The sequence below is a fragment of the Procambarus clarkii genome, chromosome 90 (genome assembly GCF_040958095.1).
Source record: "Procambarus clarkii isolate CNS0578487 chromosome 90, FALCON_Pclarkii_2.0, whole genome shotgun sequence".
Taxonomy (NCBI): domain Eukaryota; kingdom Metazoa; phylum Arthropoda; class Malacostraca; order Decapoda; family Cambaridae; genus Procambarus; species Procambarus clarkii.
In genome coordinates, this window is record NC_091239.1 from 9228560 (window position 1) to 9254676 (window position 26117).

At 40.2% G+C, this 26117-nt stretch overlaps 2 protein-coding genes across 6 annotated transcripts in view; one reads left to right on the forward strand and one right to left on the reverse strand.

The window, feature by feature from the left end:
• Window positions 1–3290: 3290 nt before the first annotated feature.
• On the forward strand, window positions 3291–7714 carry LOC123746525 (hematopoietic prostaglandin D synthase-like). The gene is made up of 5 exons (XM_045728075.2): window positions 3291–3449; window positions 4673–4821; window positions 5067–5250; window positions 5780–5909; window positions 6875–7714. Exons 2-5 carry the CDS (start codon window positions 4689–4691, stop codon window positions 7037–7039), a joined length of 612 nt encoding a protein of 203 aa, XP_045584031.1. The 5' UTR covers window positions 3291–3449; window positions 4673–4688; the 3' UTR covers window positions 7040–7714.
• A 5473-nt stretch (window positions 7715–13187) lies between these two features.
• Window positions 13188–26117, reverse strand: part of LOC123746524 (tubulin polyglutamylase ttll-4) — a 62253-nt gene continuing 49323 nt past the window's right edge. For all 5 annotated transcript variants that reach the window (XM_069318313.1, XM_045728072.2, XM_045728071.2 and 2 more), the window contains one exon: window positions 13188–24292. In XM_069318313.1, the coding sequence (XP_069174414.1) occupies window positions 24119–24292 (174 nt within the window). In that variant the 3' untranslated portion in view covers window positions 13188–24118. The remainder of the gene's footprint in view (window positions 24293–26117) is intronic.

The window sequence follows — 26117 nt, forward strand, 5'->3', positions numbered from 1 at the left end:
AATACGAGGCAGCTCCTATTTATAACCACCCAATCCCACTCATATACATGTCTAACCCAAAGAGGACAGCTATTAAAATTGACAGACACAGAGAGAGAGAGAGAGAGAGAGAGAGAGAGAGAGAGAGAGAGAGAGAGAGAGAGACAGAGAGAGAGAGAGAGAGAGAGAGAGAGAGAGAGAGGGTGTTGTACCTCAAGGGTCAATACTAGGGCCCATCCTGTTCCTAATATACATAAACGATCTAACAGAAGAACTAATTCATTCTTATCAATGTTTGATGACGATGCTAAGCTACTGAGACGAATTAGAACTGAGAAAGACTGCAATACAATGCGAGATGAACTAGATAATCTCGAGAGATGGGATGGGACATGACTAAGGGTATCTAAGGGTATGGGTAGGATTCTAAGGATATGAGGCCGGGATTTGGAGAAACAAGGGCGCGGATGCAGAAGAGAATTAAGAGAAACATCCCATTTATGAGACATAGGAGTGGACATAGAGAGGTCCACTCCGCCAGCGCCACACATCAACACAATAACATCAGCAGCATATGCCATACTGGTAAACATCCGGTTATCCTTCGGGAACTTTGACAAAGATCCCTTCTGAGAACCATATACATCCTTCGTGAGTCCCATTCTGGACATGAACGCTACGAATGGCCACAAGATTAGCAAATGCTGTTCAATATCAACGCAGCGTCTGTTCAAAATAGATCTTGCTTAACAAATCCGTTCACATTTTTGGAAACGCCAACCAGCTATTCTACGACTTCTAGTAGATGTAATATACACCTACTTTGGTAAAAATTTTGATAAGGTACTACATGAAAGTCTAGCAAGGAAATTACAAACTCATGGAATAAATGGTAGAATGCTAGACTTGATAAAACAATGGTTAAGAGAAAGAATACTAAGGGGAGTGCTAAACGGGAATGAATATAACTAGAGAAATGTGGTGAATGGGGATACCAAGTTCACTGTGTTGGGGTACCAAGTTCACTGAGTGGGGGGTACCAAGTTCACTGAATGGGGGTACCAAGTTCACTGAATGGGGGGTACCAAGTTCACTGAGTGGAGTACCAAGTTCACCGAGTGGAGTACCAAGTTCACCGAGTGGAGTACCAAGTTCACCGAGTGGAGTACCAAGTTCACTGAGTGGGGTACCAAGTTCACTGAATGGGAGTACCAAGTTCACTGAGTGGAGTACCAAATGGAGACCTTTTGTTGCCAACCTTTTTTTTATCACATGACTAACATAGCTCAGAATATTACCAACCACATCATCAAATTTCCAGATAACACTTCAAAGATTTATGATAAAATAGGAAGTGAAAATGATACTGAAGCCTTACAAAAAGATCTCCACGAGCTCCACAAATGGGCAGATGACTGGCAAATGCTTGTAGATCTCCAAAAAAAATGCAAGACCTTGCTTGTGAGGGCATAACCCACGTCACAACCACCAAATTAACAACATTACCTTGCAGCAAATTGATGAAGAAAAGGACCTTGGAGGCTGAATTACATAACAAGTGACAGCTACAGTAAAAAATTAATGTAGAAAGCAAACCAAACCCTAGGAATCATCAAGCAAACTTTTGACTTAAAGCAAATGAAAGTAGTTATACAACTGTGTATTATATATATTATATATATATATATATATATATATATATATATATGTCGTACCTAGTAGCCAGAACTCACTTCTCAGCCTACTATTCAAGGCCCGATTTGCCTAATAAGCCAAGTTTTCCTGAATTAATATATTTACTATAATTTTTTTCTTATGAAATGATAAAGCAACCCTTTTCTCTATGTATGAGGTCAATTTTTTTTTATTGGAGTTAAAATTAACGTAGATATATGACCGAACCTAACCAACCCTACCTAACCTAACCTAACCTATATTTATAGGTAAGGTTAGGTTAGGTAGCCAAAAAAAGCTAGGTTAGGTTAGGTTAGGTAGGTTAGGTAGACGAAAAAACATTAATACATGAAAACTTGGCTTATTAGGCAAATCGGGCCTTGAATAGTAGGCTGAGAAGTGCGTTCTGGCTATTAGGTACGACATATATATATATAATATATACTACGTAGTAATAAGTACTACGTACCTAGTAGCCAGAACGCACTTTTCAGCCTACTATGCAAGGCCCGGTTTGCCTAATAAGCCAAGTTTTCATGAATTAATTGTTTTTCGACTACCTAACCTACCCTAACCTATAAAGATAGGTTAGGTTAGGTTAGGTAGGGTTGGTTAGGTTCGGTCATATATCTACGTTAATTTTAACTCCAATAAAAAAAAATTGACCTCATACATAATGAAATGGGTAGCTTTATCATTTCATAAGAAAAAAATTAGAAAAAATATATTAATTCAGGAAAAATTGGCTTATTAGGCAAATCGGGCCTTGCATAGTAGGCTGACAAGTGCATTCTGGCTATTAGGTACGACATATATATATATATATATACACACACACACACATGCACGGAGACTTCATTACACACAAATCACAATAGCGTGATGGATCTAATAAACAAATCCACAAGGGATTTGTGTCGATTAAGGCAGCGTCTGGGATGCTCTAGGATGTAGGTTCGAACCCTCGTCACGGCCCTTGTGGACCTGTTCACAGAGACTTCATCTTCAGAAAGGTCGCCGCTTTGGAGAAAGTTCAACACCGCGCTAAACTTACTCTAAAACTCTAAACTTACTATCCCAGGGACTTGAACTTTGTCACAGGTCTAGTGACTAGCCACTAGTGACTTTGTCATCTACCCAGGGACGAAAACTTTGTCACAGCTCTAAAGTTACTACCCTAGGGACTTGAACTTTGTCACGGGTCTAGTGACTAGCCACTAGTGACTCATCTACCCAGGGACGAAAACTTTGTCACAGGTCTAGTACATCAAGATGACAGAGCGGTGATGAAGCACTTGCCGTGTCATGCTTACTCCACGGTGTCCACAGCGCCCCACAGGAACACCACTGCCACAATGCTCTCATTATTATGGCTGTTATTTTCATTGTGAGTATTCCTGTTATTCCCTTTGCCATTATTAGTATTATTATTTATTATTATTTGTATTATTATTATGATTGTTCCTTTCTGAATATTGCTTCTGGTTCCTCTTCTCTCTTTTCCTCTGCTTTTGCTCCTCATCCTTTTCTTCCATTTCCTTATCTCGCTTCGCCTGTTCCTTCTCTTCCCTCTTTACTCTCTCCTTCCTCTTCCGTCTTCCATTTCCCTGGGTCATCATTACGCTGGAGCCGGCCAGCCAATCAGGTACCTTCACGTGTGGTGGGGCAGGGAGGGAGGCAGAGGCGGGAACCAGAGACTCATAGATAAAGACTTATCAGAGAGTCATCTCTGCCCAGTCGCTCCCAGCCTCCGCCACAGGCAACACCGTCTCTCTGCCATCTCCCGTCTCACTACAGTAAGTCTAATTGTCTGCTGAGGGTCATTGTTACTTTTTTTTAAACCATGTCGTTCCTCTTGAGGATCTTGTATGCCGTTAACATGTCTCAGGGATTTTGTCTGTATGTATGGTGAAGTTCGGCTCCATTTTATGCTTATAGTTGAAGCCTCGTAGTTCTGGTAGGAGATGCGTACTGATAGACTTTTTCCAAGTTGCATGTTTCCGAAGGTTTCAGTTTCACTCTAGGTTCATGCTGCTATGGCGGCGGTGTGTCCACTCACAGGATGAGTGACGCTGCCCAATAAAACTTAGAAAAATAAAAACTCTACGCTGACATACTCCAAAATGCCCCCCCCCCCCATTGTATACTCACCTAGTTGTGCTTGCGGGGGTTAAACTTTGGCTCTTTGGTCCCGCCTCGAATGTGTATGTGGGTGTGTAAGTGTTTACGTCAAGGTACACAATATTTACACATTCCTCACGTTCCTCTGGCACTGCTGCCACCCACAGGTTATATTGTGGTTCGATCATAGTTGTTCTTTAGTCGGTTTTGTTCCGAATTTATATTTGTTCATAAGTCATATTTGTTAAGATTTCATGGTTGTTCATGTTATATTTCCTGGGCAATAACCATGAGCCAGATTCCCGAAGCAGTTACGCAAGTACTTACGAACGTGTACATCTTTCCTCAATCTTTGACGGCTTTGGTTACATTTATTAAACAGTTTACAAGCATGAAAACTTGCCAATCAACTGTTGTTATTGTTATAAACAGCCTCCTGGTGCTTCGGAGCTCATTAACTGTTTAATAATTGTAAACAAAGCCGCCAAAGATTGAGAAAAGATGGACAGGTTCGTAAGTGCTTGCGTAACTGCTTCGTGAATCTGGCCCCATGTCTACACCTCTCCCATAATGTGACCTCCCCACAGCCCCACACTCAAGCAACCGATCCTTCATCACTCCCAAAACCTCCACCTTCAAAATCCTTGCAACCTGTCCACGTCCCTCGCACAACTTCCACAACCCTGACCTTCCACTGTAACACAACATTCACAACCCGCTATACACATCCGCCTCACGCCAGAACTATCATACAAGACTGAGCCTGACATTCACACACTCCACAGCCCCGCTCCTGTGCCGAGTAAGTCCACCACGGGCTCACCATAGCCCGTGCTACTTGAAACTTTTTGTTCCCAGTAGCTGAATCTTTAAACAACATTCCCATACTACCCCACAGAGCCGTCACGAGCACCATGCCGGAATACAAGCTGGTGTACTTCAACGGAAGGGGCCGCGCCGAGCTCACTCGCTGGATCTTCGCCTACGGTGGAATCCCCTACATCGACGAGCGTTACGAGAAGGAAGAATGGCCCGAAAAGAAGAAGAGTGAGTTCTGATCCAACTTTTGTTCATATTTTGGCGAAAATTTGCCTAAACATTACAACAATTATAAGCTACCTCGTATGAGCCAATAGGCCTTCTGTAGTTTCCTTGATTTCTGTGTTCCAATGTGCTCAAAGAGATAGCCTAAGCTACTCTATTTCCACCTTCGTGCGTTCCGTTCTGCTTCTGCCATACTGGCTTATGATTTTCTTCTCTAACTAATGTTATTGTGGGTATGTTGCCCGCAGCCATCTCCGGGGGCAAGCTGCCAGTGCTGATTGTTGACGGGAAGACACTGCCCCAGTCCCTGGCCATCGCCCGCTTTGCCGCCAAGAAGGCGGGTATCGTCCCCGACGACGACCTCGAAGCCGCCTACTGCGACGCTCTGGCGGACACACTCTTCGAACTCATACCGGAGGCGTACAAGATTCTGTAGGTGTTGTATTGTCTGGTAAATCAAATATATATACACCTAATACACGATACCCACATAAACACACACACACATACACACACAGGGATAGGAAAGTGAAAGAAAATTCACTTTCGCAGAGTGGTAGACGGTTGGAACAAGTTAGGTGAGAAGTTGGTGGAGGCCAAGACCGTCAGTAGTTTCAAAGCGTTAAATGACAAAGAGTGCTGGGAAGACGGGACACCACGAGCGTAGCTCTCTTCCTGTAACTACACTTAGGTAATTACACACACACACACACAGGTCCTTATAAACCTATACAGAATAATCTATAATGCTTCACTGTGTCAGGGGACAGGAAGGCAGAGTGTATTCATACACATAATATTTTAGAAAAGACCTGGGTAATCTGAGCAAAAAATATACATTCACATGTATATTTTAACATGTGAAAATATAGTTGCACATTATATTTTCCTCCATAAAGAACATGTTGCTTAACACAAACTCATATTAAGAGCCACAAGTTTAACGCAACTGATGTTTTAGGATGTCAGAGAAGAGCGAGGAGGAGAAGAAGAAGCTGCTTAGGGAAGAGTTCTTCCCAGATAAGGTCTACCCCATCACAACTCGTCTTGAGAAGAGATTCGAGGAGAAGCAGTGGTTTGTGGCAGATAAGGTCAGTGCTGGCCAGAGCCATCCTTAGTTCTTAGTTCTTTGGGGGTCCTTAGTTCTTAGGGATCCTTAGTTCTTAGGGGTCTACCAGACACTGCCAAGGGCCTACCAGACACGGTCAAGGCCTACCAGACACGGTCAAGGCCTACCAGGCACTGTCAAGTGCCTACCAGACACGGTCAAGTGCCTACCAGGCACGGTCAAGGCCTACCAGACACGATCAAGGCCCTACCAGACACGGTCAAGGGCTTACCAGACACGGTCAAGGGCCTACCAGACACGGTCAAGGGCCTACCAGACACGGTCAAGGGCCTACCAGACACGGTCAAGGGCCTACCAGACACGGTCAAGGGCCTACCAGACACGGTCAAGGGCCTACCAGACACGGTCAAGGGCCTACCAGACACGGTCAAGGGCCTACCAGACACGGTCAAGGGCCTACCAGGCACGGTCAAGGGCCTACCAAGCACGGTCAAAGCCTACCAGGCACCGTCAAGGCCTACCAGGCACGGTCAAGGCCTACCAAGCACGGTCAAAGCCTACCAGGCACGGTCAAGGCCTACCAGGCACGGCCAAGGCCTACCAAGCACGGTCAAGGCCTACCAGGCACGGTCAAGGCCTACCAAGCACGGTCAAGGCCTACCAGGCACCGTCAAGGCCTACCAGGCACGGTCAAGGGCCTACCAGGCACGGTCAAGGTAAGGACCTACCAGACAAAGTCAGCTGTACTTCACAAAGTCAATGCCTATTGCAGCCTTTGTTCTTCACCCGACACTGCTCACCATAGCCCGTGCTACTGGCAACTTTTTGTTCAGAGTAACTGAATCAAAAACAACAACGGCCACTAGGACCAAACAGCACGTGGAAGGGCTATAAGGACAGGATAGGCACTGGGATATTAGAACAGGATAGAATCTGGGATAGGGAAAGAGTGGAGGTCTATAATCAACCTTTATTTCACCTTAACAGATCACTTGGGCGGACCTAGCCATCGGCATGGTCATAGGAGCTATGCTGAGGGTCGACAGCGAGAGTTTCGACAAGTTCCCGGCGCTGGTGGCCCATGTCAACAAAGTCCAAGATCTTCCCAAAATCAAAGAATGGCTGGAAAAACGTCCAAAAACCAAATTCTAGAAGCCTACTCCATGAACGTCCAGCAACCAAATTCTAGAAGCCTACTCCATGAACGTCCAAAAACCAAATTCTAGAAGCCTACTCTATTGAACGTCCAGCAACCAACTCCCTCCCGGCAGTCTCCAGAACAAATACACAAAAATGATTTTTTCGACATTTATTCCAATAGGCATTTTTTGAGAGCTGATTTTAAGGTTAAAAGTCCTGCAGCCTACTGCTATAACAGAGCACGGCTCTGTGGCCGTTCACTCGACGGCCACAGAGCACTGCTGACCATTGGCACCATTGCTCTAGAAGAATGTCTATCTAATCCACCTCTTCTATTTGTCTAAATATTGGCACTATAAAGTAAACATTGACGCGATATTACCCGGAGTGGACCTCAAACACCATCTACTAACTACTATTTATTTTGATATTAGCACTACAAGGTGAGCACTAAAGTGGTGTACTTACATTTGATCTTGAAAATGACACCAGTAGAATACCCGGAAAGTTGAGCCAGAATTAGACTATAGTCAAGAAAATCAATTACATGCTATGAAATTGGTTTAAAATGTGAAGCCTAAACCAAAATGATATACTATACTGTATTTGTGATCAAAAATAAACCACACTAATAAAAGTTTTGTATAATAAAAATGTTCATTGTCTAACAACTTGAATATTAAATTATATATTTGTTTTACTTTCAGATATACTGTAGATTATTTTTATATTTCAGTTATTAACTTATTTATGATCAGAGGTGTTTGAATTCGATTAGCTGCAGGGATAGAGGAGTAACAGCATTTATTAATTTATCGACTTTTATTTTATCTATATATATACCTGCAAGGAGGTATAATAATTTGTGAAAGTGCGTATGACGGTAATTAAGGAAAGGATCCTACACACTGAAATTGGTCTATCGAATCATAGCCGTAGATACATCTGTGTTTGGTGGAGCAAAGCCCGCCCAACCTGTCCTTTTAAAAAGAACGTAGTTTTTTACCGTTTGCCCGTATGGCCGAATATGGACGAAATTTGAAAATTAAAAAAAAAATTAATATAAATTTGGGATTTTTTTTCAACAACAGTAAGTTAAGGGTCCTCTGATAGGTTAGGTGGGCAGGAAATTCTCATAAAGTTTCAAAACGTTATGAAAAACGTTAATGGAAAGAATCCTTTTCTAAGCTTGCCGAGTAAGCCGGACGACTCAAACAGAAAACGGAACAGTACATCACTTTTGTGAGTCGATTTCATTTCAAATTACGTCCAAATTTGGCCATAGCGCCGCGCATACCTGCGAAAAGTGACGTTATTTTTAAGAGGGCGGGTTGTACACAACACGTCGAAGAGCACTAACCCAAGAGCCAGGAAGAAATAGGAACAGCTAACAGGAAGTCCCCAGCATGAAAGGCTTGTACAGCGAGGTGGTGTACTTTAGCTTTCCCAGAAGCTGCCTCTACCATTGTTAAGGCAATGTTCTCCACTATAGAGCTATCAGAGTGGCTCTGTTTACAATCATCTGGAATAAGTTACTCCGGGTGAATGGCCTACAGGAATGCCCAACTAGCTGGCTACCTCAATGAACTTCAATGATCATGAATCCCAGTGGAATCTCTTAAATGCTCTGACAGGATCTCTAATTCACTAGGAGCACTGCTTGTGAATCGGAATACAGATAATGCTATTTGTATAGTCTTTCGTATACCTACATACTACTGAGTATAACCGGGTGTTGCTCTCAGAAGTTCGTAAAACTGATTTTTTTAGCTGTTCAAACAGAGTTTGCACCCTTGGCAATAGGCAAATTTGGCAAAGCCAGGTACCTTGTGAGGAGGTGCAAAACATATTGGGCACCAAAAACACATATTCCTTCTTTACATTCTTAAGTCGTTTAGTCTTTCTTTGAGGACCACAACGAGGGCATTCGAACCCGGGATTCCTGATTGCGAGTCGAGAACGAGCTCAACGTTCTATCACTTTAATGACATTTTTCAGAACCACACGAAAACTACCAGGAATCTCCTTGGACGCAAAGGCTCCTACAGAACAATTGATTTAAAATTTTAAAATAATCTCATTACCACTTGCAGGTAATATTTTTCTCAACTCTATTGCTTCCTTTTATATTTGCAGCGACACCACTTAATTTGTATGCAAATAAACCAATTCCAACTGTATTTTCCAACTACATAATCTTTCAACGCTGAATACGTTTTAACTCCGTTGTGTTTGATTGTAAAGTCTGTTTGATTGTAAAGTCACACACAGCCATACAGTCTTGCAAAAAAATTATTTTCCTATAAATCTGTCATAAAGCTGTGCTACATAATTAGATGTGTTCTCGTCAAATTGGACAACAAATTACCCAACTGATTGTTGACGAAACCAGCCGAGATTCTAAATTCTCTACAGCCTACAATAATATATATATCTTCAGAGACACTGTTGTACCATAGAAAATTATCTTAAATTGTACTCACCATATCAAGGGTGGCTGTAAGGAGACATTTTCAGCAACTATGGAAGGGTAGTTTTTCTTAATGCGTTGTCATCAGCCCGTCCTCAGGGTAAAGTCATTACACCTTGACATCAACCTCACTCTCATATCAACTGGATAGTTGTCTAAATATTTGCGATGGTCTGAAAGCATGTTACGGTTCCAATAATAGTCTACTTGTAAAGTGGCAATTAAACTTTTTTCCTAAACAGAGAATAGTCTAAAATTATAACCTTATTGTATTATAAATCGATGGTCTAAAATGTAAATGTCTATGGTAAACTCATTTTCTATAATACGGTTTTCTTTAATGTGATATTCTAGGCGATACTCGGTTTCCAAATTTCATATTTCACATGTTAAAGATTAATGCACTGTTGTAGCCTAACATAAGCTAATCTAATCTAACCTAACCTAACCTTAATCTACCCTAACAATGGACAAGGAGTAGACAATAGTACTAATTATGTAGAAGTTTTGAAGTGATTGCCTGAAGGGAACAAGCCCTCAAGACAGGTTGCTTGCGATATGCAACTATGATGCCAGTTGTGCCCTTTTCATTTATTTATTTATATACAAGAAGGTATATTGAGTTTGTGAGAATACATAGCATAGTATTAACAATCTTGTAAAGCCTCTAGTACGCGCAGCGTTTCGGGCAGAGTGGTTAAATTAAGGTTAAATTAATAAATGATAATAAATCAATGTTAAATTAAGAGTGGTTAATTTAGTAAAAACTTGTGTAGTAACTGAAATTCGTTTACATTTCTTTGGAATATTCAAGTGGTTTGTCACGGGGTTCTGCATGTATTGCTTTGGTGCCATTTTAGTTTTAAAAGTTTCAAACTTTAATTTGCAACAATGAGAGAGTAAGAACAAAGAAGGCAGGCACAGGTGGGAGCAGACAGCCCCGCTCCTGTGCCAGGCAAGTCCACTACGGGCTCACCATAGCCCGTGCTACTTGCAACTTTTGTTCTGAGTAGCTGAATCTAAAACAACGGTGGGAGCAGGTGTAGGGGATCAGAGAGGTGTAACAGCAACACTGAAGAAAAAGGAGTGTAAGACAATCTACCTGGTAAGTGTGGACGAAGGAGGAGCGTCTCAGGAGGCCACGACCTCCTGAAGGTGCTGGTATAGCAATCCAGTGAATAAACTTATAAATCCTTCACCCACGACCTCTGCTCCAATCCTACCTCTTTACCCCACATACAACAAATACCAGTAATTTCCAACAGAACCTAACCACCTAAGTTAAGCGTAAGTATTTGAGACTGTAGCAAATAAGACAATGTTTACCTGTGGGGGTGTGTGCCCCTTCCTGGAACAGCTGGGGCATCAGGTGGTGGGTAACGCGCCCAACCATTTCTCCTCCGGCCGGAATTTTAGATTGAATTTCTGTTATTACTAGGAAATGTAGATGTTTGTCTCTCAGAATGTTTGGTAATATGTTTATTGTTTGTGATGTGTGTCTATGTATGTATTAACACGATGTACTGAACGGGGTGAGAATAGCTTGAGCTACCTCATCCCTTTGTGTGTATTTTACCTCAATAAACTTATTTCAATTTCAATTTCTGTTATTACTGTGCACTTAGTCATTATCGTTGCAGCAAAATTAAGTTTGAAACGGGCAACATTTATGTACAGTATAAATAATTCAATAGTATTATTATTAATAATGCTTATTTAGGGAAAAAAAGACATGTAGACAGACATCTTTACTATAAGATGTATGTCTGTAATTTAACTTTATGTACATCCATGGTGAATTTTTTTTTCCATAATTTTAACAAACAATACTCATCACAAAACTTATTTATATTTCTAACTGCTACAGAATGGAACTGACTGTTGTTATAGATTCAGCTACTTGGAACAAGTTCCAAGTAGCACAGGCTATGGTGAGCCCGCAGTGGACTTACCTGGCACAGGAGCGGGGCAAGTAGCACGGGCTATGGTGAGCCCGTAGTGGACTTACCTGGCACAGGAGCGGTGCTGTGGAACTGACTGGATTGATGATGAAGATTAAGTCACCCAAAAGGTGACACGGCATGAATAGCCCGTAAGTGGTGGCCCTTTTGAGCCATTACCAGTATCAATAGATGATAATAGAGATCTATGGAGGTGCGACTGCACCCTGCGTGACGGGAGATGTCTCCCCAACTGACTGGAATGTTGTTGTTGTTTTAGATTCAGCTACTCGGAACATAAGTTCCAAGTAGCATGGGCTATGGTGAGCCCGTAGTGGACTTACCTGGCACAGGAGCGGGGCAAGTAGCACGGGCTATGGTGAGCCCGTAGTGGACTTACCTGGCACAGGAGCGGGGCAAGTAGCACGGGCTATGGTGAGCCCGTAGTGGACTTACCTGGCACAGGAGCGGGGCAAGTAGCGCGGGCTATGGTGAGCCCATAGTGGACTTACCTGGCACAGGAGCGGGGCAAGTAGCACGGGCTATGGTTAGCCTCCTGAACTGACTGGAACAATTAGCACGATTGTTCGGTAAACGTATCCAAATTGTTCACAATCCTGACCCTAAAAAATTCTTTCCAATTCATGTGTCCTCTAATTACTTTTGTGGTACCCACACTAAACAGTTAGTCCTGTTTATTCTACTCCCTCCCATCTTCCTTAAGTTTGTGATCATATCTACTAGAACATGTTTCTTCTTTCTTCAGATGTGAGATTTAACGTGTTCAGTCAGTCTTTCCTCGCAACTCATACCTCTTGGCTCTAGGACTAGTCTGGTGACAGGTCTCTGGATATCCTTATGTTATTTTTCTGTTTAGTAAGAAAAAATCTATGCTAGTATATTTTCAGAAATGGTCTTACTTAAATGGTATACAAAGTCCTGACAAAGTTCTTGTTCAGATTCTAAATGCAGTTTTTGAGTACCACAGGCAGGGACAGCCAACAGGAGTAGAGGGTGGGCCAGCCAGCCAGCCTGCCCTGCTAGGAGCCGGGCAGGGAGATTGGAAGGGCTGGAACATGTAATAGACATAGAAAAAAGGACTTGACTGGAAAGAGAGAAGAGAACGGTACACAGACAGTGTGGCCTGATGGGAGAGGAACATGGGCTCGTCCTTGGATAAACATCCAAGTGCGGGTAAGAGGCGCAAGGAGAAATTAGAGTACCACACTAGCCAATTAGGCAGAAGCACACTGGAACACAATGGACACCAGCCATCCACGGTAGAAGGCAACCCTTGGTTTTTCACCACGAGGGGGGGGGGGGGAACAAACTGAATGCTAGAGAGACACGAGAGAGAACCTAGCATCAAACTACACACACACAACGGCAGCATGGGTCAAGAGAATACCTGCAAGGCTTACCTTGCCAAGGGAAAGGAGCCGCCAGGAGACTGCAATGGCAAAGAGGCCGCCAGGAGTCAGTCACAGGGGAAGAAACTGCTCCACAAGCGTGTAGAGAACACCACTGGTCACTTGTGGGAAGACATAAATCCTTGTAAAATTCTACAACAATTTTAATTTCTCTCCTGCACATACGGTTTAAATGTCCTTGTTTTACACTACTAATTTCACTGACTTGTGCACGAGAAAGATGGAACCTGTGTTTGTATACAGTGACTATTCAGATTAATTGGTACCTCTAGGGGTGTCCTGAAAAATGAAGATACGGATAATTTAAGAAAACATTATGCTATGCACTTGTAATTTTATTATTTTGGTATTCATTTAAATAGATACTAAAAATACCTGTAATGGTGTTTTAATAGGAATGCACCTTACATTGTTATTTGGTATAAATAAGTGTCCACTGCTGCCAATATTTGCTGACACTTCCCCTTGTAATAAGGGAGAACCTATTATCATTAAATACAGAATTGGAAAATTGCTTTTCTGGGTAACCATAGTCCAAAAAAAGGAGATCCAGATAATGGTAGCCCCACGTATACTGCATAACATGTGATATCCCGCACGAGTTTTAACCTTCCATTGTGGCATACATCATTTGACGAATAATTTTAATGCAGCTCGAGTCAACTGATGCTTCTCATTAAAAAAAAAATCATGATTATTGGATTTTGCTAAATTATATGTACCATTACTAATAATTGATATTTCTTCATTATTCCCCTGTATAAATCTTCTTATACATATTTTCATTAATTAAAAGAATTTTCAAGCATGTGATATCATGAACTAACATTTATTTACACTTCTGATTCTTTTTATGCTGATTTTGCTCACTTACTATGCACCCAGACCCAGCCTGCAGGCGGTGATGGAAAGGGTTACAGAGGCACATAATGGTCTCAGGAACTTTACCCCCAAAATCATTTGACTAAGGAAGTTACAGTGATAAGCTAAGTACACATTTATACTGTACATCAATAGTCTTTTGACAGATCAATTGGTTCAAAAACTTTGACCACAACACACAACAATCTCTACCCCTGAGCATTTTACATCCATTAGCATTTGAGCCAAATATCCATATTTACTTGTACTATTACCACTGGTGCCCACTGTCTGAATGTGGGATGCACGACTTTAGCACGCACAGTAACTGCTACAGATTTACTAATCATGCATCCCACACCCATCCAATGGGCAGCAGTGGAAAGAATACAATCAGGTGCACACCCTATCATGCAAACTTTGGATATTTGGTTAAGATTTCTGGTAGTGCCTAATTTTGAATGAAATACTTAAAACATTTAACATTTGTAATAGAATTACAGTATCTTTGCAGTTTGAAATTTGTTCATATTCAATTACAGTAACATAAGGTATGTGAATAGTTGACAGTTTACATTTGGTCAGACCTACTTCAGCAGATGGTGCAAATTTCCAGAGGTACTTGTAGCCGAGCCTAGCATCTAGACCTAGCAGTAGCAAGGTTTATATGTTTGCTTACCATACTGGACGATACATAGACACTGTATGCTAAAGTGTCTCTTCCGGCATAATATAATGACAGATGGAATAACTAGTGTGAATGTCACTTACAGGAAATATCAGCTAACTCTGAATTTTATTACCGGATATATGCCAATAACAATATAATTAATAAGAAGTACAGTATATACAGTTATATGCAGTGAAATATGATCCATGGAGTGTGCAGTTCTTAAAATACTTGATTTTGTTTAAGTTTCTTCTTTAGAAATGACTTGTTTACTAAATATTTAATTTAAAGTATAATAAAAACATTATTCCACATACTTTTTTACACAGGTGAGTACAGCAATAGGTGACTTCTGACTTCTGTTAGCAGGCTTAAAAACTTTCCCATTCCATAGCTCATGGTAAGCCTTATAAACCACCAGTTTACCCTGAGACACGACCAGCCAATCATTAAATAACCAGGAACCCAACTACTGCTGGGTGAACAGAGGTTAGCAGTTAAGAAGTCATTACCTGGCCAGTGAGGATTACCCAGTCAATCCTCCCTGGCCCCAAGCAAGTACAGTAATTATCACAAGAAGGCACCAAGCCGGGAAGGCTATGTAGCACCATTCCCTGGCCACAACTCAAACTAAATCACTTAGTATGAGTATGCATTACCACTCTATGCCATCAGGGACTTCCTTGAGTATATAGAATTCCAAATTAATCAAATCCTAATATTGATAAGTTCCTGAAATTTGGATGGAGTTACACCTTTACTTTTTTTGTTCTTATCAGATTCAGATATGACAAAATAAACATGACAAGTGAAGAAAAATATAGAAAAATGGTTTCAAATTTAACAGAATGACTGGATATGGTGGTCCCATATGCTCTAAAAAAAATAAAAATTCTCATTAATGATATTTTATGTAAAATAGCAAGGTATATCATTTTATTAGGTAAAAATACTCAGATATGTAAAACTGTGGTAATTACTGTATAGGAATTTATAAGCAAAACAATTTCCAGACACTTCTAGTGAAAAGTCATATGAAGTAACACAGACTCAGCCTTGATGAACCAAAATATGACGAGATATAAGTTGTTGTTTAATGGTTAACTCTTATTTGGAAAGTAACTCAAATTGTTCAATTACTGTACTCACCTAGTTATGCTTGCGGGGGTTAAGCTCTGGCTCTTTGGTCCCGCCAGGGACCAATTTATCTTTATTATTATGCATACAAGGGATTAACTGGGCCAAATTAACTGCCCACCACAAGGGTTAACAAAGATCTTACATTCTTCATAAATTTTCATGCCCTTCAAGGATTACATACTAGGAAAATCTACTCTCCATCTGAAGGGGGTTATGGTGGCTTGGGGTAAGTTTCCCTTTTTGTTATACTGGGGTTTAAAGTCTGTATGGTAATATATTACTGAATTGTAGCTCATTTGTAATGCATTTATTTACCACTCCGGTATGCTGATATATTGGGGAACAAATCCACAAGGGCCGTGACGAGGATTCGAACCTGCGTCCAAGAGCTTTGTTCATTTGATGCATCACGTTATTGTGATTTCTGTGTGTTATACAGAGGGAGATGGGACAATTCACATGTTGACTTCCCAGATGAGGATTTTCTCGTGTGGAATGCTTGTGTAAATTTCACTTACTGGTACAGTTACTGTTTTTACTTTATTCGAACTAATAAATTTTGTTCTGGTGGAATTGATTACAGTACTTTTTTTTTTTTACCAAGAGACAATTTCTTATGTATAAAATAATGGTTTTATTTTTCTAGTCAGCTGGCACTGAAATGTCACTTCACTGTTTGAGCTTTTTCACTGTCACAAAAGTTAAATGTCACTCACTACAATTGGTTGTTCACAGAATTGTTACAAGTTATGATTTGTTCGCTTTAGTTCCATCCCTCAAAGAATTTAATGTCCGTTGATATTTATCTATATGCATACACACGTCAAGAAAAACTCCACAAGGAAATTTATAACATCTCACTGTACCATTACAGTAATTGTAAATTTATCAATATCTTTTATATTCAACAAAAATTACCTCAAAAATATTTATTCAAATATTTTGCCCATACTGTATGGTAATTCAAAAACTCAGAACCAAACATTCACACTACAAATTTATCGAAGGCTTTATACTGTATCTGGAACACACAAGAGCTGAACCAATTAATTACCACATTCAAAAGATTATTCTTGTTCAGAATAGCATGTCAATAAAGGCTTCATATGTTTTTCAAATAATATTTGAATAAGTTATACCACAAGACACACGTAAGAAAAACTAACAATAGCAGTGCAACCTCTAAAATCCAAAAACCTGAGAAATTCTGCTAGAATTTACTATAAAATAAAAGTTTAATATAATTTCAAATGTATACGAAACATTCAGACAAACTCTTCATTGTAAATACTTGCTGAATATATGTACAGTATATGTATTTATTATTTTTCAACAGTTATAGAGTACGTTACTATTCATATTATGTGCTTTAGTAGTGAAAAGAAATTTTTAATTTTATAAATTATTTACTGTGCAAAACTAATTATCAAAAAGCACTAAGCCAATATGTAATTACACTATACTGTATAGTACTCTATCACTTCAGTGTACAATTCAAAGCAAATAATATTCAGAGTGCTGATCCAAGAGCAGGAATTATCTACATGAAAGGATTCAGTCACTGAGAAGAGTATTAATCAACAAATGTTGTGAAGGAATAGTTAGGAGGCATAGCTTAACTACCACCCTTAACACCAGGGAATTCAACAATTTAACCAAGAGATGCAAGATCATAAGTGGGATAAAACAGTTAAGACTACAAGGGAAAAGCTAGCTTCCTTTCTATTAAATAACCACGTGTTGATGTACTGTGGTCAATCCACAATTTCATTTCCGGTAGTATGAGGCAGCCACACAAAATATCAAGTTTGGTGGCCCTAAGATTGATTACTTTCCACATTACCATTACATTTCTTTGGAGGCCGTACCCACATCGCATGACTCTGACCCACCAAACCAATTCATTTAAATTTACTAAATGTAAGATATAGTCAGTATTGGATTTATGCAACCAAAGGATTGTGGGGATAAAATAGACAGTAAGCCATAATCAAAAGAAGGTACCAAGCCAGGAAGACAATGCAGCACCATTAGTGGAGCAGGATATTCAATAGGCGCTAAATATAAATAAGATGAGCGATACCAAAGGTATCAGCTCATTATGTGCCTCTGTAACCCTTTCCACTACAGCCCACAAGATGGGTATGGGGTGCATAATAAATGAACCAAACTAAAAACTCCACCAAGATTGAATTGAAGGACAAATGTTCCTAAAAGACATTATGAAAGCAAGACATATGATCTTCCTAAATACCAGGACATTCCACAAGGAGGTGCATGCAGACAGTAAGGACTTGGTAGAGAGTATAACAACATCAAAGTTCATTTAAATACAGTATAATAAATTAAGAACATATATAACACTACAAATAGACGTTGGCAGTAAGATTACAAATTCCTGAGAAGTGGCCACACACACCCATGCTATATCTGGGGATAACAATGGAGAAGCCTACATAAGCCAAATATTTCAAGCCATCTGCAAAAATGGGCTAGAGAAAAAGAATATTAAGTGGAATATTATGGCAAGAGTTAATTTAAAACAGGAAGATTAGAAAGGAGGATTTGAAACTATGAATCCAGTGCATGTGTAAAGACTAAAGCATCGGCAAATTGAGAGCCAATGAAAAGCAAAACCAGGGCTTTGGCTGGGGTGAATGTGCCAGCTAATTTACTAATCTTTCATACACGAAGTGTCATGATGGTAGTCAAATGATTGTCAACTACAATACGTACTGCATTTTACTTTTCAGATAATCCATTAAACCTGTGTGCCAATTTCTTAAAAGACAATGAAGAACATAAAAGTGCTTGCACTGTAACATTTCTTACAGGCTGTACATTTGCACACAATTGTCAGTTGACCAAAGTATTATTAGTCACTAAATAAAAACTGATCAAAAAAGTGTTATACTGTATAAAGGATCCACTATACAGAGCAATGTAGCCAAGAATGTAAATAACCTTCAATCTAAAAACAGTAGGAGCCTTGAAGAGGATTCGAAGCCACTCACTTGGTACTCCCAAGCTAGTGCCCAACACCACAACACTATCAAGAGCATTGCCACCAGAGATTTCACTGAATCCACTGGGGGGGGGGGGGGTCCCGAGGCTCCTAACCAAAGCCCTTCTTGAGGTTATCTTGAGATGATTTCGGGGCTTTTAGTGTCCCCGCGGCCCGGTCCTCGACCAGGCCTCCACCCCCAGGAAGCAGCCCGTGACAGCTGACTAACACCCAGGTACCTATTTTACTGCTAGGTAACAGGGGCATAGGGTGAAAGAAACTCTGCTCATTGTTTCTCGCCGGCGCCCGGGATCGACCCCGGGACCACAGGATCACAAGTCCAGCGTGCGTGCTGTCCGCTCGGCCGACCGGCTCCATAACCAAGGGTTTCACACAGTGCCTAGGGCAATAGCTTGGGAGCACCAAGTAGCAGGTTGGAATCCTCTAGGCCTGACAGCTGAGTGGACAGTGCTCGGGATTCATAGTCCTGAGGTTCCGGGTTCGATCCCCGATGGAGAAGAAACAAACGGGCAGTTTCTTTCACCCTGATGCCCTTGTTACCTAGCAGTAAATAGGTACCTGGGAGTTAGAAGGCTGCTATGGGCTGCTTCTTGCGGGTGTGTAACAAAAGGAAGGCTTGGTCGGGAACCGGGCCGCAGGGATGCTAATCCCAGAAATCATCTCAAGATAGGTTACTACTGAGTTTACCATCGATACTTCATATTGATGTGATTTCACTGTGAAACATTCAATTTACTTAAAGGAACAAAAAGCAATAAAAATACATGTCAAATATATAATGAACAAAGCACAAGTGAAAGATAATAGAGCAATGAGAAAATTACTTCGGACCATAATATAATCTGTAAACTCGGGATTCTTTGGTAATGGCACTGTAAACCATACAAAAGATGAACAGAGAGCAGGAGCAAGTTGAGAGGCTTTGAATTTAAGACCGAAGTGGATGGGAGGTCCATAGGGATCAGGAAACTTTGTGCCAAAATTACATCAGACAGGTTCGGGGCAGTCACTGGTGGAGATTCCACTACAGTTTACATTTCTTCCTTTTATATAAGGAATGAGTCAATTTTCCTCGTGTTGCTGCCTAATGGACAAGATGTATGAGGCTCGGTAGTAGGGATGATTTTCAAATCACTACTTCAGCAAAAGGATCAGAAAGTAAGTAATTATCAAAGAAACCATAAAGCTAGTCTGGATATATTGTATAGCACTGTCGGTCAAGGGTTTACAGATCCATTCAGGATGCCAATATGAGAGCAGGAAGAGAGGGTAGAAATAGACAAAGATTGAGCAGCAGTAGTCAGGAAGTCCTCAGAGAGGAGAGTTGCTTAATAATTTTAATGAAGGAATGGAATAACAGAGCGAGAGGCAGGTAGAGATGGGAATTACCTCGTTAATCTCTGGCACATGGGCCAATCGAGTATATTTTAGGGCAGGCAGATGGTCATTAAGAGCAAATTTTCTTAGCTTCCTTATATGAAATTCAATCTTATAATGAACTACTCATTTTTATAATTTTGTACAAGACATGGTAGCCACCACAATTTACACAGCAACTTTGGAGAAATAACAGATTGCACTTTAGTCAGACAGACACCCTTGCCCACTCTTCCAGCATTAGAACTAATGTGGAGAGGAGTAATTTTTAAATAATGGAAGTCATGTCTCCAAGAGCTACAGATGATGGACAGGCCCAAACGTCAACAATAATTTTTAGCGATATCCAGGATCTTAGAACAACCATCACATGGGGGTTGAAAGTGTGTCAATGTTAAGTTTATGATAAATTGGATATTCATTGACATCTTTTACATTATCGTGGTAAGAATTTATGGCATGTCCCCACAGGGGACAAACAGAACAGTATCATAGCCAGAATTCAGATAGAAATTTTTAGCACTTTAAATCGAAGTGTCATTTATTTTCCAAAATTTCTATTGGCAATCAGCTTGTTCTTCAGTTTAGCCCTCAATTATATGGTTAACTGTATGGGGTTGACGAAATTTATTCGTAAAGTTGTGGTCATTCCTTCCTCCTAGCATTACCATTAATTTCCAAGCAAAAAATATTTATTGGACATTTTTCCATTTGAAATATATTCAAAACAGAATCTGTATGCAGAAGTAAATTCAATACCTAAATGTAGCCGGTCAACTGCTACAAGTGTGTAGTCCTCCTGTGATGCGTAGCCGGTCAGTTGACCGGCGGTCAACTGACCGGCTACATATCAGAGAACTGATCAAGAAGTGGCTTGCAAGCCTTGTCAAGCCCCCCCCCCCTTTCCCCAAACAAGGGGGTGGGTGGAGCAAATGAGCAGGCACAAGTGTTATGACATTTTAAATCCTTTGATACACTTAGAAAATTATACGTATGGCCATTTTCAAGGCTGCAGGTCTCTGAGGCAGTCAGTTGAGTTTTTTTTTTGACCGACGTTTTGTCAGACTAACTGACTGACTGACTTTTGACTGAGGGTGCCTTCCTCAGTGGAGGCATAAATAAATAGCTTAATATATAAATGCCATGGCTTCTTGTGCCTTTGTGAGGATGGGAGGGGAGTGACAGGTTCTGGCTCTTGGTCCCAGGTATGCAGCAGTAATCCAAAACTGACGGCACCCACATCGGAGATGGTAGCTTCAGGGAGCCACCTCAGAAAAAAATGTAAATTAGTGCCAGTAATGCACTAATTGAGAATATCATTCATGCCAACTATCCAGCAATGGTGTTTGAATATGTATTGACTCATGGCTTACCCTGCTGTTAGCTTGCGATGATTCCGAGAATCAACGTCCCAGTGGTTGGTGGTCTGATCAAACAGAAGCATTTTGTACATGTTCCATTTAATGTTATGTATAGTTTTGAGTTACTGATAAATGTACAAATATTATTGTCAATGTTCCACTGAACAATTTGTATCAAATAAAATTTTTTCAGACTATCTAGAAATTCTGTAAGAGTGAGGTTCATTAGTGAGGCTGCACTGAACATAGCTAGGGCACATGAAGTGTGTGCAACATTAATCACCATTCTTGAAGGAGAAAAGCAGCAATAATACAGTAATGACCTTTGGGGAAAATGATATTCCAGGAATAGCCTACACCACTTTGTTTAAATATGAAGCTGAAGAAATGCCCTGTCACAGGTTATGTGCCCCGAAACTGGACCCAGGCGAGCGAGATAGAAAGTGAGCTGGCAGGAACCCAGATAAACTTGCCTGCCATCTAGCGGCAATTGAGCATAATGTTAAGTGTTTATATCACAACAACAATAGCCTGCCATTATCATCATCACCCAACGTTTGTTAGTGTTGTTGTGCTAATGCTTTCTGGTGGTGCTTGATCTTGGTTTCAGGTTGAGCTTTGATCCCAAAGATGCCTTCTTGTAAATGTGTACCAGATTTTGGTCCTGGCTCTGGTTATGCAAAGGTGGATCTCCGAGGCCTAGTGTGTCCCTTCAAGGCACGAGGCCAGCACTTGGCTAAGAATGATGCTAAAGGGCACTTGCAGAAAAAAATTATTGAAAATAAAAATTTGATTTTGTTGTAAAACCCAGAACGATACATCAAGGATTTTAAAGGCCGCACTATACTGTATACCAAAATAATAGTTATCATTTCCACTTTGCCCCAGACAGATCTACACCCTGGGCTGTAAATTCCAAGTACAGGCTATACCCAATACTTCCTGATGATCTATCTTTATATAATTAAGTAATTCCTGGAAAAAGGGAAGCTACTTCAACAGTACTTAAGCTTTCCGTAAGATGTACTATATATATATTAATCCTCACAGATGGAGACTGCCTCTACACCTTTAGTTTATAGGGCAAGTTCTAAAGAATCTAAAGGTATTCCTTTTTATTAACATTTAATATCCAACAAGTTGTCTTACACCTCTTATGGTGTTTGCTGGGGCCTTTCCCATTAGTTGTGTTGTTTACAAGAGAACAGGTCGTGTCTGCAACTCTTCACGTGTGCACCATACTTATTATTGGTTTTAAATATGGACTCAACTTTCTTCATTCCAATTCAGATGTAATTTCTTTTAACAATTAATTTGACTTTAAATTACACAATACTTGGAACTGCGAACAAAACTAAATAGTGAGAAATACCAAACCACCAGCTTAACTTAAAAACCCTTTGATTTATCTGCAATTTGCAGTAAAAATAACATAAAAAAATATCTTAATCTGCATTACCTCAATTTCCCCCAATAATGCATGAAAAGAATATTTATATACATTACATACAAATAAAAGTTATGGGTGTATTCTTATCTACACCATATATGCCTAACTTACCCCACCCTTTTTGGCAAAAAATTATTAAAACACGCGCGCGCACACACACACAAACACACAGATTCACACCAATCAAGTTTCAGTTCCATCTAAACCTGAGCTCTGTATTCCCTCTCCTCCCATCATAACCAAAAAGATGCAACGGTATAAACCTCTCCACGTACAACAGCTGGACTACTCTTCCAAGCTATTTTGCATCTATAATGATTAATGAATAATTAAAATTAACTATTTTTAAATTGTCTAATAGTAGTATTGATAATTTTAATGTCTTAGTTTGTATACAGTACCACAACTGAAACTAGATGCTTTGGGCACACGGAATATCATTAAAGCAGAATAACATTTGTGTTTTTATGGTACAATATGTTCACATCCGATAATACTAACATGTTGAGCCAAGCAGGGGCTGAGAAGAAACCACACTAGCTTCACAATATGTTGCAATTAGCACATCTCAAGATGTTGATTGATTGATTGATAAAGATTAAGCCCCCAAAAGGTGGCACGAAAACGTTATTTTTGCGGTGGCAACAGTTTGGAATGGCAACCAAAAACTTTTCCATCACAAAATTTCTGTACAATTAAAAAAAAAAAAGGTAAAACGCTAAATTGTTTTTAATGCAACAATGTTCATCACCAAGATGCACAATACACCACTTTACAATCCACAATCCTACTTAGCTCACTTTCATGCATATATGGACCAACTTGTAAAACTAGCCCACAAAATGTAATGGCTAATGTTCTTGTATGAAATATGAAAACACTGTACATTCATCTTTCTGTAACTCTGGCCAAATCCCAATAATTTACAAGCTTCCAGAAGACTTCACCATTAGAAAAGTACTACCACCTATCTCATCTTAAAATATGCTACTCAATGCAAGTTTAACAAAGGCTCGCTGTTCATCACAGTACAAATGCTTAATTTACGATCCTCATTTTCATCCGAATTCTTGGCAACAATGGACAATTACTTAGTACACTTAAAATATTTCCTTTCTGCACCCAATTTTAATAGATCTTAAATTGTCACCATTTGTAATGCTTATTCAGTTATTTGCTCATTCTGGTTTATTGGGACATCAGATATTGTTAATTTCTGTATTTGTTCTACCTCCTCTTTAACTGTCTTTGCACCAAATGAGTTTGTCTTTACAGCTTCCTCTTCACATCTTAAGTCTTCATCATCCATATCATCTTCTCCCTCTTCCAAGTCATGGCCAGCACTCACCTCCCTGGCCAAGAGGTAACTAGACACCACAGCAGGCTTCAGTGGGTGTACAAGTGTTCGTAACCTCCTCGACCTTTTCGATAACTGGAACTTCTTCTTTCCCTTCACTGGTTGTGGTAATGGGACATAGTGAGGCTGTTGGGAGGTCTGAGACTGCAGGCACGACTTCCCCAGTAGGGGGGAGGATGGCGGTCTGAAATAAAAACAATGCCGTTATGTCATTTAAACAACATTCAAGACAGCGTAACAAATTAAAACCTTACTACAGCATTAGTCTTACATAAAAATATCCAAAATAATGGCTAAACAAAAACATTTTAAACATTATTAACAACATTTGAAACAACTATTACATTCAGTTTAAAATATATGCCCACAGAAACAAAACTAGAAATAAAATGTAACATACATTTTTTTTTTAACAACTGAAATACATGGAATACACTGCTAAACAGTTTTTTTATATTGAAAATGGCTTGCAGTTTCAAATTTTCATGCTGACATTTATATCTAAATCTGATACAACGAAAAAGGCAGTGGTGCAAGGACTGTGCCCTGGGAAGAGAGCTTTCACCATGATTGTGGCAAGAGTGTCCAGGAAGCCGCCTGGAACCCACCAGGACGAAGCATTTCATTACATCCAACAATTGCTTTCTGGAAGGCCCCCTAGGTGGCTCCCAGTTACTATCTCACCAGAGAAACAAAAAAGGCGATTCACCAAGAGCAGAGATCATAAAACCATTAACCCAGGAGGGGAAAATCAGTAATGGGTAACTCTTACCCATTGCCACACAAGACCTACACGGCCCCTCCACATTAACCAGGTAATGAACTGCCAAAACCCTATTAAGAGCAAAAATACCCCAGCCCCAATATCAGCCAAAGACATTAATTAGCAAAAATGACTAACAAAGCTGGAAACTTGCGGTGCTGTCATCCATTTTGATTCATTACCATTCTGGTGATTGTTCCTTGGTGAGGGTGATCACAGATCCCCTGCTCATTGCACCTCTCTGAGGGGGCCACAAGGTTTTGCCTTTTAATCCCAGTCAGGTTTTTACTGACATGCAAGGCCCTGCTTTGACTCAATAGGTATAGAGCTAACCAGAGCGGCTAACTACAGGGCACCACCAATTGGTACCAACAGAAAAAGTTATTTGCACGAGTAAGAAAGAGAAACAGCCCAAGGACAGAGCCTTGAGGAAAACCACTTTCCACTACTCCCCAGCCTGACATATCTTCTTAGACTGCCGGTACTCCCTCACCCAGTCTAGTGTCTCCATTATCTCAGCTTCTCTCTCCATTTTGTGAGGAACTGTATCAAAACTTTCTAATCAATGCAGGCTATCCATTCAACCTGTCTTCCTATAAGGAACGTTGCTTTTTGCACGTATGCGTTACCCAAGGCCAAAAGTTGTCGTACTAAAAAATGGAAGCGGCTCGCAAAAGTGACGTTCTGTTCCGTTTTCTGTTTTGGGTCCTCTGGTAAGTTAGGAGAGGGCACTTTAAATTGACCATTTTCTTAACAATGGGAAACCTTAGGAGGACAGGCTGATCCACCATTTATCATCTAGTCTTACTTTGATGATCCTGTCAAAGAATTTAATCAAGATTGTTAACATGATTTTCTTTTTCTGATGAAGTGTTGTGCTTCTGTTACAAAATTTACCCTCCAAATGTTCTCCAATTCTTAGTTCAAAGAATTTGGTCATCATTTTGCATGGAATGCATATTAGTGACACTCGTCTAATGTCCTGGTTTGTAAATGACATGGAGCCTCTTATCGAGTTCTTCAAACACATCTTTGTTATTCTCCACATATGATTATGCAAGACCTTAGATTAGCTCCTTAATTTCATTGTAATTAAATTTTTAACTTACTGCTGTTGCCCTCCTGATTGTCCTGTGCTTATTTATGTGCTTCTTTGCCTTTCTTCTCCTCTGTACTATGTCCTAATAAGTTTTCCATCCTTTTTTGTTTTCCTCCTCCTTACGCTTATTAAACCATGAGTTTGTTG

Coding starts and splice junctions, on each gene's coding strand:
- LOC123746525 (XM_045728075.2), top strand. CDS start 4,689: ATGCCGGAATACAAGCTGGTGTACTTCAACGGAAGGGGCCGCGCCGAG. Junction 5,251..5,779: donor CCGGAGGCGTACAAGATTCT/GTAGGTGTTGTA, acceptor CTGATGTTTTAG/GATGTCAGAGAAGAGCGAGG. Junction 5,910..6,874: donor AGTGGTTTGTGGCAGATAAG/GTCAGTGCTGGC, acceptor TCACCTTAACAG/ATCACTTGGGCGGACCTAGC.